This window comes from Myxine glutinosa, chromosome 5, assembly GCF_964187855.1.
Source record: "Myxine glutinosa chromosome 5, kmMyxGlut1.1, whole genome shotgun sequence".
NCBI classification, from domain to species: domain Eukaryota; kingdom Metazoa; phylum Chordata; class Myxini; order Myxiniformes; family Myxinidae; genus Myxine; species Myxine glutinosa.
Window position 1 is genome coordinate 132,740,841 of NC_136265.1, and position 14,412 is coordinate 132,755,252.

The 14,412-nt window shown below is 43.0% G+C and overlaps 1 protein-coding gene across 1 annotated transcript in view; it reads left to right on the top strand.

Moving 5' to 3' along the window:
- LOC144892374 (ribosomal protein S6 kinase alpha-1-like) overlaps positions 1-14,412 on the top strand; it is a 52,911-nt gene that overhangs the window by 18,551 nt on the left and 19,948 nt on the right. The window contains exons 12-17 of the mRNA XM_078778733.1: positions 1,735-1,809; positions 4,095-4,165; positions 4,368-4,424; positions 5,139-5,372; positions 7,601-7,723; positions 7,898-7,950. Of these exons, the coding sequence (XP_078634859.1) occupies positions 1,735-1,809; positions 4,095-4,165; positions 4,368-4,424; positions 5,139-5,372; positions 7,601-7,723; positions 7,898-7,950 (613 nt within the window). The remainder of the gene's footprint in view (positions 1-1,734; positions 1,810-4,094; positions 4,166-4,367; positions 4,425-5,138; positions 5,373-7,600; positions 7,724-7,897; positions 7,951-14,412) is intronic.

The following is a 14,412-nucleotide window of genomic DNA, read 5'->3' on the forward strand; positions in this document are numbered from 1 at the left end:
AGCTCGGCCGAGTTGCCAACCCAGGCGAGACGGCCACGAGGCAAGTCTGCGTACATCGAGAGGTCCAGGCCATCGTGTCAGCCCGCTTTTGGATTGCTTGTTCTGAAATAGAAATATCACTTGCACTCTATCATATCCTGTGTCGGAGTGGCGACCTATCCAGGATAATTCCTTCCACCACCTCCAGTGTTTTAGTCGAGTCCACTTGGTCTGATTCCGAATCTGAGTCTGAGTCCAAGCTGTCCGAGTCTAAGCATTCCGAGTCCAAGTCATGTTCTTTTTTTCTTGTGCTTTGGACCTACCTATGGTTACTGAGGACTCGGATGACAAATTTGGTGACGAGAAGCTCTCTGTTTCGATTTTCCAACCTCCGAAGCAGAACATACACACTCGTGCAGGTAAAGTTGTTGTGCTGTGTATTTCTTGGCACAAATGTCCCAGCTGAGGTATTTCATTTATTTTGCATCCTGCAAGTGCATGTGACCACTCGTTCTTCTCTGCAACATCCCCTGCACACTGTGGTGACATTAAAAATAGATTTTGATGCCAGGAAATTTCTGAGGCCGAAAAGGGATGGTTCTTCTATATCATCTGAAGAAAATTGAAAATTACTTGCAATAAAATGATCACCATCAAAATTCTTGTCTCAGAGAGACTTGAATAGTTTAGTATGAATAGAATAGTGAATAGAAAAGTGAGTGAGTTTTTAGAGAATAAATATACATATTGAGATGAAATGCAATTCTATTCACTTCAAAGGCCTCTAAAATTTACCTCAAATACCAAGAAGCACACTTGAGCGATTGAGTCTGGGTGCAGATCCTTGTACTTCACCGATAGCAGAGTAATGGATGAAAGAGGACGACGGTTGAAGGAATATTGAGCGAGAGCAGGGGGAAGAGGACACAGACGCTGAACAAGCTGAATAAGGATGGTTTTTTAATGAGGATGGGAATCGTTGTTGTTTTGTATGCAGCCTGTGGCTGTTGGTTGCATCATCTTCCAGAAGTGAGGCTGTTTTGCTGATGCAGTGCCCCTGTTACCAGTAGGCCGGTAGTCATTTTGCAACCGGAAGGATAACATGGTGAGTCAACCCTCCTGGTGAAAGGCGGCATGATGTGGGCTCAATTTCAACACCAGAAGATCTTCAGCCAATCTCCTTCACGGTGAAGCCAACACCAGCCTTCATGAGGTCTGGTGATGGTGATTGACCATGTGCGAAAAGAACAACGAACTGCTGAGCGCAAGATGTAAAAGTAACAAAACAGGCACTCAAATTGTGTGGTGATGTGCCCACGATACGAACAAAAGTGGTCAACAACCGAAAAGAATAAGAGAAGCTGGAAACCGGCTCCTCTTATCAGTTCTTTGCTTTTCACTTTCATTTGCTTTTGTGTGATTAATAATGAGAATCCAACACACTGGAAATCAAATGTTCTCTGCCAACCGAATCGTGTGTGTTTGCCAAATGTCGTCTTATCGGAATAACTCATCAGTTGTTTGCCTGAACCTAAATCTGCTTGATACGAATTGTGATCCGTACACACACTACCCAGATACCCCCCCCCCACCTGCTTTTCCAACCTCGTTTGGCCCATTTATATCCTGGTCTCAACACTTCCTGCACTCACCTGTGCTTATTTAATCGCTTAATCATGTCGCTTAAAGATGTTTGACTTTGGATGAGTTTTTATGCCATATTAACTTGTGCTCCACCATCTTGTATCCTTTTAGTGAAGTTTATCGACATCCCAACAAAAGATCCACACAATGACTGCATCGTCCTCGTCATGGAGTATGTGGAAGCAGGTGAGGTTTTTGACATCATTTTGCTGAAAATAGCTCAAGTCAACTTTTACTTTGGCAGCAAAATGATTGTCATCAGAAAACATGAATTATTATCTTCTGATTGTTGGACCATCTCATTCAGTTCTGACAAATCTCAGTTTCACCCTGTCACTCCGGCACAATTGTCAAAAACAACCAACTGATCTATTTTCCTGGTCAGACACAGGAAGTGGTTCGTTTTCTTGACTTTATAGGCTTCACCATCAGCCATGACGTGGATCACATATCAAAGCTTTCTTCCAAACTGAGCTGCGGTTTCCATCATTCTAAATAATTCCTTAAACTCATGGCCTACAAGGTGTCTGTGTTGGTCAATGGAGACCTCGTGAGAGCTTTATATTCCACAGGATCCAGGAAACATGTTTGTGATTGTGCAACCTCTCATTTAGGTGAAGAGATGGCAGCATCACAAACTGATTTGGTTTCTGTTAAATAAGAAGCTCTCAACATGATTATCATGTCATGTGATGAGGCGGAAACACATTGCCAGTTCCTCACATGACAGACGGAGCGGCTCATCTCATTTATGCGGCCTGTCAAAAGACAGAGAGTCTTGGAAGATACTGATAAGTCTCCCGCTCCTTCACTGCACAAGTTCCTCCAGTAATCCCCTCCTGGTTATACTCAAAGTGCATACTTTCCACACACTTTATGGTTCCTCTTTTCTCCCATTTCTGTAACTGCCCTCTGGAAACTATTCAATCACATTCTCCCCTCCAATACATATTGCAGGTGGTGCACCACCATCTCATGTCACCCTCTATCCTTTCCTCAATATTTTGTCTTTGCCCATGAACCCTCTTATCATTTTATCCTTCACTTCCAGTGTCTTGTGTTAACCCCCTCCACCCCCCCCCCCCCTCTCTCTTTCTCTCTCTCTCTTTTTCACACACCCCTCTTCCTGTTCATTCATTCCCCTACTTGTATCCAGCTGTGGCCCTCCATCACCTTGCTCTTCAATGACCTTTGAGTTTTCAAGCAAATTTTTATCTTCATCATTTTGTGTTTATTTTATCAATGAAACATTAAAATCTTCAAAAACAAAAGAACTTCCCCTCTCCTCCTTTTTTCTCAGAAATGCAAAATTCTTCACTCTGCAGACCTGGATCAAACCACAAACTGGTCAAACAAGTGGAACATGTCTTTCAATCCTGGCATATCTCACCTCCATATCATATGGCATATCTCTTTGTCTCTCCAAAAATACCGCTTCAGACTCTTCCCAACTACTTGCTCAACAATCCTCTCAAATAAGTTCTGTCACTCAAGCTTTTGGGTCTTACTATCTGCCAAGATCTTTCCTGGCAAAACCACATTTCCAAGCTGGTCTCTAAAGCCAGTCACCGACTGGGCATCCTCCGTCGTGAGAGGTCCGTTTTGAGCACCTCTGAGCTCCTAATCATGTACAAAGCTTTCATCCGCAGCTCAATGGAATACTGCTCTCCCCTCTGGCCTGTGCTCCTCCTTTGTGCCTGTGCTCCTCCTGTGCTCCTTCCTCACACCTAGCTCGGCTTCACGCTGTTGAATCCAAAGGTTTCAGAATCATTGGTATCTCCAGTGATGAAGCTGATTCTGAGGGCCTATCACTCGGTCACCGCATGCCAGTTGGTGGTCTTTCTGTCTTCTATCGACTCTTCTCCGGCCTAGCTCCCCCAGCTCTGTCTGTGCTCTGCTCCCCAAATATTCCTGCAGGAGGCACAAGATGTGCCAGCAACCCTCTTCTGGTGAAACGACCAAAATCAAGACTCTCTGCTCACCTTCACTCTTTCATTCCTCTTTTCTCTCACCTCTGGAACAAACTCCCACACTCTATTCAATCCCACTTATCCCTCCAGGTCTTCAAAACAGCTGTTCACCACCATCTCTTATCTTACCCCATCCAAAACCTTGATCTTTTCTACCCTCGATAAAACACTCCAAATCTGACTCTTTGAATCTCTTACTTATTTCCTGCAATTCCTAGTCGTGTTCACTTGCGTTATTCAGGTAACCCCCCCTCCCCCCACTTCCTCTTCCCCTAGTCCTCTCCCTTCCACAGATCTACCGCCGTCCCTGTTCTCTGCTGTTTTTGTGCTTGTGTGCTTCCCTCTCCCCCCCTCTTGTCTCCCGCTCCCTTCATTGTATGTTTTATGTGTCTGTGCATGTTTTCATGTTTAATTTGTTCGCTCTGCACGAGCCTCGATTCTGTACACTTATTTTAAAATCTCATTACCTTGCCTTTGTATGTTTCTGTCTGCTGTGTACAGGTTCACTCGCTTCCCAAATTCATTTTCTGAGGGAATTTACAGAAAGAACATTTTGGCTTCCCATGAAACAGGTGAGCAGAAGTTAGTTACCATTTGGAGCAGATGTTTGAGCAGAAGTTGGTAAAATGCCCATTCCATTCGTCATTCCACCCTCATTGTGATGTTTATGTCGTGGTTTGAAATATGACAGAAATAATTGATCTCAAAATTGTAAAATCTCAACAACCACAATCTGTGTCCATGTTTGAATATTTCATCTCCTCCTCCCTCCAGATGGCTGATGCTTTTGAGTACTTGCATGCCCAGAACATTGTGCACAGGGATATAAAGGTAACCAACTGCACCAGTGCAGACCGTGATACGTTCTGCCTGACACTGCAATGAAAACTATTTTTGGTGCAGCAAAGGAAGGAATGGGAGTGGGAAGTGGAGGGGGCAGGAAAGAACAAAATTCATATTGTTGGGTGAAACCTCTGATAGAGGGAAAGAGGGCAGGATCTGTCACATATGGACCCTTTTTGTGTTCATTATATAATGATTTAAACTTCAAATATAAATAGAAAATAAGAAATCAAAATTAAATACCCATTCAGTACATTAACATTTACATCTTTCCTTCAATATAATGATTTAAACTTCAAATACAAATAGAAATTAATAAATCAAAATTAAATACCCATTCAGTACATTTACATTTACATCTTTCCTTCAATATAATGATTTAAACTTCAAATACAAATAGAAATTAATAAATCAAAATTAAATACCCATTCAGTACATTTACATTTACATCTTTCCTTCAATATAATGATTTAAACTTCAAATACAAATAGAAATTAATAAATCAAAATTAAATACCCATTCAGTACATTTACATTTACATCTTTCCTTCAATATAATGATTTAAACTTCAAATACAAATAGAAATTAATAAATCAAAATTAAATACCCATTCAGTACATTTACATTTACATCTTTCCTTCAATATAATTTGTCACTAAAGGTTAAATGTTTTTTTAACATTGATTTCTGTTTATTCTCCAGCTACAAAACGTGCTTTTCAGCTCTCAGTGGAGCGTCAAGGTCATCGACTTCAACACGGCCACACCTTTCATACATGGTAAAAAATTTTACGATGACTGGGGCACACCTGAGTACATGGCACCAGAGATCACAGAGCAAGGCTACGAAGGTCCCCCAGTCGATGTGTGGGCACTTGGCATCCTGTTCACGAAATTATTTGATGGACTTCAATTTGATGGACATAATATTATTGAAGTGAGTATTGTTACCTCCACCACCAAAGGTGGATGGAGGTTGTGTTTTCACCCCTGTCTGTCTGTCAGTTTGTTTGTTTGTGAACAAAATATCTCAAAAAGTTGTGGACGGATTTGGACCTAGTTTGGCAGAGAGGTAGCGTATGTGACCAGGACGAAATGATTAGATTTTTGTGAAGATCTGGATTCGGATCCGACAAGTATAATTTTTAAAGCGATTCTTCCACGTTGGGAGATAGGGCGAAAAACTATATGCAGCAGAATATCTCAAAAAGTTGCTGACGGATGATTTTGATTAAATGTGATTCTGTATTGTGATTTTCTGGTCTACTCTGGGATATTCTCTGGGACTCTGGGATACCAAATCACCACACAATCACTCAAATCACCACACAATCACTCAAATCACCACACAATCACTCAAATCACCACACATCACTCAAATCACCACACATCACTCAAATCACCCAGAACATTGTGCACAGGGATATTGATTATTGAAGCCTGGTGTTGGGCTAGCGGCTAGCGGTGCAGGCTTAGGATCCTAGGGTCAGGGGTTCGAATCCCGGTCGATCGCTGAATTAACGCCAGGGGGTTGACTCAGCCTGTCATCCTTCCGAGGTCGGCTAATTGAGTACCAGTTCACTGGTAATTCCCTGTTTGTCGTAAAAGGCGACAAAAAGGGTTGGCGGCAGGAAGGGCATCCGGCAGTAAAACATTGCTTCAAAAAGGGGACCAACAAAAACAACAACAACCACGGTGCCCGAAAAAGGCCAACCCACGCTTTGCGGGGAAAAATGGCCACTAAAGGTGTTTTTTTTTGTTTGTTTGTTTTTACTCTGGGATACAAAACGTAAACTGTTCACCTGGTGGAGGTATGCTCTCTACTGGGTGCCCTTCTAGTTTATAATGGTGTCATGATTACGAGTGGTGTGAAAGGAGATGCTGATGCTAAGGGTGTGTTGCGGGAAGGGAGTAACAGGTGTGACAGGTGTTGGTTTTCGTCGCTGGGTGGCGCTGTGCAGCTGCTGCCGGCCTTCAACATCGACAAGTAGTTGGATGTGCTGCAAACTGTATCGATTTATTGAAGCGTTTGCATTCTTTCACTCATGGAGGATGACTGTTCACATATCTGGTGGGATATCTCGTGAAGCTCGCTTATAGTGCGGCTAAAATTCGCGGCCGCGAAAGCCATGAAAACGCAAAGTACACAGCAGTGAATGTACAGCACTGTACTTACTGCACATTATAAGCAGGTCATGCTCTCGGCTCGTAGAATAGGTTTTTTGCATTTGTCTAGCTGCTGTATGTATGGCTGGTAAAAGATGGGTTTTATAAATGTGTCAAGCTCGCTGCTTGTGAATTTTCTTTTTTTGCGCCCCTGAAAAACCGCGAATTCGTGGAACACGGTAATGAATAGGGAGGGAAAAAACTGCGATTTCACAGAACACAGACACGAAAAGAAAAAAAAACCGTGTATTTGCGTTTTTCCACAAATAGAGAAACTGTGAATATGTGGATTTTATCAACCGTGAATATGTGGATTCTGCGAATTACGGAACCGCGAATGCGTGGATTCCGCGAATAGCGGAACCGCTAAAAGCAGTTATACACGTTGTTAGTCCGAGTCCGAGTTGTTATTTAGTTGTTAGTCCGAGTTGTTGTTAATACTTAATATCCAATTATTGAGTTGACAGGGTTTCTTTTTCAGCGAAGAAAAAAACTTTTGTGTTGTGCACCATAACTTATTTGATGAATGAAAATGTATTTTATTAGTTTTGAGTCAAACCTTGGTTATTGCATCAATGAGTGCTTGTTTGGAATGTGCTTATTATGCAAATGTTAGTATTCGATTGCGACGATTGTTTGGGATTCGGTCAAAATACATTTGTTTTACTTTTGCCTGGTGTTGGGCTAGCGGCTATGGTGCCGGCTTAGGATCCCAGGATCCTGGGTTCGAATCCCGGTCGATCGCTGAATTAACGCCAGGGGGGTTGACTCAGCCTGTCATCCTTCCGAGGTCGGCTAATTGAGTACCAGTTCACTGGTAATTCCCTGTTTGTCGCTAAAGGCGGCAAAAAGGGTTGGCGTCAGGAAGGGCATCCGGCCGTAAAACATTGCTTCAAAAAGGGGACCAAAAAACAACAACAACCACGGTTCCCGAAAAAGGCCAACCCCCGCTTGCGGGGAAAAATGGCCTCTAAAGGTGGTTATTTTACTTCTTTGCAGATGTCATATGGCAAAACTGACTTCAATGTGGAAAACAGTCCACCAACCTTTGCAAGGAAAACATTGGTTTCCTTTCTGGCTGCGATGCTTCGGGAGGATCCAATGAAGAGGCTCACTATGACGGTGAGGGATTGATGCAGTTTTCATATGCAGTGTTTTATTTGCATGAACAAGAATGTTCACACATGCTGGGGTAACTGACCTCCTGTTATTGTGGATCAAAATGCAATTGCTCACCAGTGGAGGTGTTTCTTGATCGTGTTCATATTTGATTCCAACACATCCATTGTTTTGCAGGAGATTGTGAACCACACATGGTTCAAGGAAAATGACCCGATTAATATTTGCAGGTAACCGGCACTCCTTTTGTTCTGTTTTTACATCTTCCATTGTTATTGTTTCTCTGCAACATGGAGTATCATGGAAGAGCATGGTGATAGAGAGCGTGAACTGATAATAGGGCAGCAGGGCAAGTCTTGAACAAAATAAACATGAACTTCTGTCCAGGTCACGGATCACCACACTCTTAATGGCTTGAATTGTGCCATGTATCCTTCTACTTTATCAAAGCTAAGTGTTCGGACCAGATCCGTTGTCTCTCCATGTTTGTAGCTCTGCCACCATCGGTCGGCACAGGTTATGGAATTTCACTCCTGTCTGTCTATTTGTTTGTTTGTCTGTGAACAGGATATCTCAAAGAGTTGTGGATGGATTCAGAGAAATTTGGTGGAGGTTTGAGTGTGTGACAAGGATGAAATTTTGGTGAAGATTCGGATCTGAGATTTTAAAAAGTGATTCCCACCATTGAGTGATAAGCTCATGCTAAATCAGATATATTGCAGAATTTATTCAAATTTGATGAATATCCCAAAACCAATATGAGAATTTTTTCAGTTTAAGTGATTTTTCACCATTGAGTGATGATGCCAAAAACGATTTTTAGCATGATATTGTGGACGAGTTATAGCAAAACCAGGTGCATGATTTGCATAGGTGTCAAAAAAAGCCAATTCGATTTTGGTTCACGTCCGGAATCAGATCCGGCCTATTGTTGGGATACAAAACATAAACTGCTGAACCTTGCATAGGTATTGGCTCTACCGAATGCCCTTTTGAGTCTACTTATCTATTCTTCACCAGTCTGTTTGTCTGTCCGTTCAGGAACGGGCCTCAAAATCAAGTCACCACTGTTTTTAAGTGGTGAAGCCGCTTCAATATAGATGGCTATGTTCGTAAGCCTAAATAAAGAAGAAGAAACTCTTTTTCATTCTAAAGGAGCCAAAGGGTAATTTTAATTGGTTCGAAGGTGCAATTCTGAAGGTATCTAAAGGATAATTCTAATAGGTTCAAAAGGATAATTCTAAAGGGTTCTCAAGGCTGGTTCTATCGGTTTATTGTGGGTAATTTTAACGGATTTTGTGCGTTTTTCGGCTTTGCCAATTTCATATCAAAAATGCCAAACTGAACTGCTTCCTTCGGACTGGTGCGGGTTTTTTTTTTTTTTTTTCTCTCTTTAAAAAGTCAAATGTTTTCCGATTTTTCTCGGGATTTGTTTGAGTCGAGTCTTGAACTTTGTCAGCAGCAGTGATAAAGGATATCACAAAATGACATCATAAGAATAAATCGTGCAAGAGCCCAAAATGCTTTAGCTTTGTGAAGCCTCAAAGCACGGAACTTTTAAATATTAATAAAATCAAAACCGGAGTCCCCACAACACACCAGTTTTTACGGCGTCGGGCAAAGCCGTCTGGAACAGTGTTTGTCTGTCCGTATGTATGTATGTCCTTCACAAAAGTACACAAATCAGAGCTGAGGATCTGGTCACATGACAGGGATGATGTGATGTGATTATGTCTGTGATGTCATTATGATGTACGACGGCTGACTCCACACACCGCTATTTTGATTTAAAATGCCATTCAGGACAAGCATATTGTTGAACCTGTCATATATCACAATCACTATGCTCTACCTCTAGATTTTTTTTTCTGTGTGAAACACAAACAAACCGATTGTTTAAACGACTATCAAATGTCGAAAGCATAGGTGTTATGGGTCTTCCAACAATAATACGTATAGGCCTTAGGCTTCATCCCTTCAGGGCTCGCCTTCAAGCCGTGTCGGACAAATTAGTCCAGGTTTCTTCATAAAGTAGTATCGTTTTCGTAATAATAATAATAATAATAATAATAACATCTATCTATAATTCCACTAATCTCTGTGTGTATGTTTGTTTGTATGTTTGTATGTTTGTATGTTTGTATGTTTGTCTGTGACCGCTGTTTCTCGACAACTACCGGTCCGATATACTTGAAACTTGCCAGGTATATTGCTGGGGACCCGAGGATGTGCCTTTTCAAGGTTTTAAATTAATCGCAGAAGTAGTTACCGAGCTATGTCCAAAAAACGATTCAACCAATCAGAGAGCAGCGAGCTATCACGTGTGCCGAACGTGGCGAACAGACTCTGCCTCGGACGGCACATTTGAGAGCGTATTCATTTATTTCCCGTCGGCAAACTATGTTGGCGCTATGTTGGCGTTAAACGATGTTTTAAAACTAATTAAAACTAATTTGCGATTCTTTCGCTTTGCGATGCGATTTGCGATTGCGTTAAACTCGCTCGGGCGTTAAACTATGTTTTAAAACTAATTAAAACTAATTTGCGATTCATTCGCTTTCCTGCGCATTTGTGCACGCGATGGCGATTTCTTTACCAAACTCCGCAAGCGCCAAGCCGTTAGCTTTGGACCAAACCATTTCATGTAAATAGAGGGGGGGGATTGTCACCGTACTCGCAAGCCGTTCGCTTTGGACCAAACCATTTCATGTAAATAGAGGGGGGGGATTGTCACCGTACTCGCAAGCCGTTCGCTTTGGACCAAACCATTTCATGTAAATAGAGGGGGGGGATTGTCACCGTACTCGCAAGCCGTTCGCTTTGGACCAAACCATTGCATGTAAATAGAGGGGGGGGATATACTTTTAGATATATATATAGTACGGGCATGCCCTAGTAAATAAAAATGATACAGTAAATATAATTGTAACACTGCAATCCCTTTGTCGTGACTGCAAAGTTGCTGGATTGAAGCACTGTATGGTTCACTGATGACTCAAAACATATGGAATAAACCAGTGTATCAGTGCAGTCTCTTTACTTCTATGGTAACAGACAGCTTAGAGACTTACAGTACTTTAAAAAAAAATTAACACTTGCATTATTTGCGAACTGGTATCCCTATCCAGGTCAGGTCATACTATCCTCTTCAACTGAAGTGTCAACAAGGCCGGCTACGCTGCTAGTAGACTTTCAATCTTGTTTTCTTCTTCTCAGGAAACACTCCACACGATGTTCATCTTCAAATATCCACACGTGCACCCACTCATGTAACCACAGCACCGATGGTTGTAACCTGTAGCGGTTCATGTACACCAGATGCGTTTGACGCCTGAGAACCAACACGTGAGAAAAAACAAAACCCATAAGAATTACCCTTTGGAATCCTGTATAATTATCCTTTTTTTTTTCTTTCTTTTTTGTATACAGAATCGAGGCTCGTGAAAGAGCTAACATTTATCAAGCAAACAAATCAAACAAACAAGCAAACAAAGTACATTACAAGCGTTACGCCTCGGTCCCCCGTCAGGGAAGTGATGTGAGTTGACAAAGTGGAAGAAACAGAAAACATGCGATGATATGATATTTCGCTCACAAGGTTCAGACATACATGGAGGCGGCCATCTTGGATTTTGACGTGGCAACCCAATTTTCAATCGCCTTCTTCCTTGTGCCTAGATACACCCACACACCAAATTAGAAGTTGGTACTTCGCTTATTTTTCAAGATATTCATCTCAAGTTTCAGACATACATGGCGGCGGCCATCTTGGATTTTGACGTGGCGACCCAATTTCAATAGCCTTCTTCTTTATGCCGAGATACACTCACACACCAGATTAGAAGTTGGTACTTCGCTTATTTTTCAAGATATTTCGCTCACAAGGTTCAGACATATATATGGTGGCGGCCATCTTGGATTTTGACGTGGCGACCCAATTTTCAACAGCGTTCTTCCATATGCTGAGATACACCCACACACCAAATTAGAAGTTGGTACTTCGCTTATTTTTCGAGATATTTCGTTCACAAGGTTCAGACATATATATGGTGGCGGCCATCTTGGATTTTGACGTGGCGACCCAATTTTCAAAAGCGTTCTTCCTTATGCAGAGATACACCCACACCAAATTAGAAGTTGGTACTTCGCTTATTTTTCAAGATATTCATCTCACAAGGTTCAGACATACATGGCAGTGGCCATCTTGGATTTTGACGTGGCGACGCAATTTTCAATAGCCTTCTTCCTGATGCCGAGATACACCCACACACCAAATTAGAAGTTGGTACTTCGCTTATTTTTCAAGATGTTCATCTCACAAGGTTCAGACATACATGGCGGCGGCCATCTTGGATTTTGATGTGGCGACCCAATTTTAAACAGCGTTCTTGCTTGTGCCGAGATACACCCACACACCAGATTAGAAGTTGGTACTTCGCTTATTTTTCAAGATATTTCGCTCACAAGGTTCAGACATATATATATATATATATATATATATATATATGGTGGCGGCCATCTTGGATTTTGACGTGGCGACCCAATTTTCAATAGCGTTCTTCCTTATGCCGAGATACACCCACACACCAAATTAGAAGTTGGTACTTCGCTTATTTTTCAAGATATTCATCTCAAGTTTCAGACATACATGGCGGCGGCCATCTTGGATTTTGACGTGGCGACCCAATTTCAATAGCCTTCTTCCTTATGCCGAGATACACTCACACACCAGATTAGAAGTTGGTACTTCGCTTATTTTTCAAGATATTCAGCTCACAAGGTTCAGACATACATGGCATCAGACATACATGGCGGCGGCCATCTTGGATTTTGACGTGGGTTGCACCCACACACCAAATTCGAATGCGGTCCGCACACACGCACGCCCACACGCATGCACGGACGGACGGACGGACACACGGACGGAGGGGAAAACCATAGTCCCCTTTTCGCTCCGCTGTGCGACGGGGGACAAAAAGGGGAGCGGTAGACAAGATGGGGAGAGAAGGGGAGGAAGCACACAAACACAACATTTGAGAGCAGGGACATCGGGAGATGTGTGGGAGGGAGAGGGCTTGGGGGGAGGCATAGGGTAGGTATAAAACGCAAGGACACCAAGGACTTCGAGGAAAGAAGTTGGTATTTCAAAAAAGCGGATTTGGGGTGAAATTAGCCGGGGTAGAAAAGATCAAGCTTTTGGATTGGGGAAGATAAGAGATGGTGGTGAACAGCTGTTTTAAAGACCTGGAGGGAGGAGTGGGATTGGAGAGAGTGGGGGAGTTTGTTCCAGAGGCGAGAGAAAAGAGGAATGAAGGAGTGAAGGTGAGCAGAGAGTCTTGATTTTGGCAGTTTAACCATAAGAGGGTTGCAGGCAGATCTTGTGTGACCTGTAGGAATATTTGGGGGACAGAGCCCAGAGAGAGCTGGGGAGCAAGGCCGGAGAGGAGTCGGTAGAAGACGGAAAGACCACCAACCTGCCTGCGGTGAGTAAGTGAAAGACCCTCGGAGATAGCGTCATCGCTGGAGATTCCAATGATTCTGAACGCTTTGGTTTCAACCGCGTGAAGACGAGCTAGGTGTGAGGCAGGAGCACCAGCCCGGACGGGAGAGCAGTACTCCATTGAGCTGCGGATGAAAGCCTTGTATGTGGTGAGGAGCTCAGGTGTGCCAAGGAAGGACTTCGCACGACGGAGGATGCCCAGTCGTCGACTGGCTTTGGAGGCCAGCTTGGAAATGTGGTTTTCCCAAGAAAGATCATGGCAGATAGTGAGACCCAAAAGCTTGAGTGACAGAACTTCTTGGAGAGGATTATTCAGAAAGTAGATGGGAGGGTTGTCCAGTCAGTCTTTTCGGAGAGACATCGTAAGAGTGTGAGATTTGTCAGGATTGAAAGACATGTTCCACTTGTTTGCCCAGTCTGTGATTTTGTCCAGGTCTGCAGAGAGTGAGGAGGCTGCAGACTGCCAATCTGAGGGATGGGGAATGGAGTGGCAGAGAGTGGAGTCATCAGCAAAGAGATAGAGAGGATTTCAATAGATTTTCAATAGAGCGAGGCAGAAGGTTGGGGGAGATGGAGGTGAGAGTTGGAAGGGGGAAGAAGCAGGGAGGACGCTTTGAGGGGGGGGGTGGGGGGGTGAGAGGGGGGAAATGGAGAAGAAATGAGGGTGGGGAGATTTGAAGGGGAGGAGGAGGGGGGAGTTTAGGAGGGAAGGGGCAAGGGGGGAGATTTGAAAGGGATGGGTGATGGGGAAGATTTGGAGGGGAGGGGTGATGGGGAAGATTTCGAGGGGAGGGGTGATGGGGAAGATTTGGAGGGGAGGGGTGAGATTGGATTTTAGAAAGTGCACGATTAATGGGAAACGAACATTTATTGCAAAATGAGTTTCTTGTGACCTTCGAGTCAAAAATACGTTTAAGGACGCTGGAGGGAGGATGGAGTGCAGGAGAGTTTCGGGAATGTAGAAAAGAGGCACTGTAAGAGATGGAATTTTTTTTTGGGATGAATAGATTTGGTGAGCAAGTCGAAAGCAACCTTTTAAAGAAGAAGAAGAAAAAGGTGTTATAACATACGACAGAATACAGAACTTGAGGGGAAAGTTTAAACATTTTAAAGTTTAACAGTGAAAACTATCTGGGGAAATGGGGGAGAAACACGTGGTCGAAGAACGAACGAACGAATAAGAACGAATAAA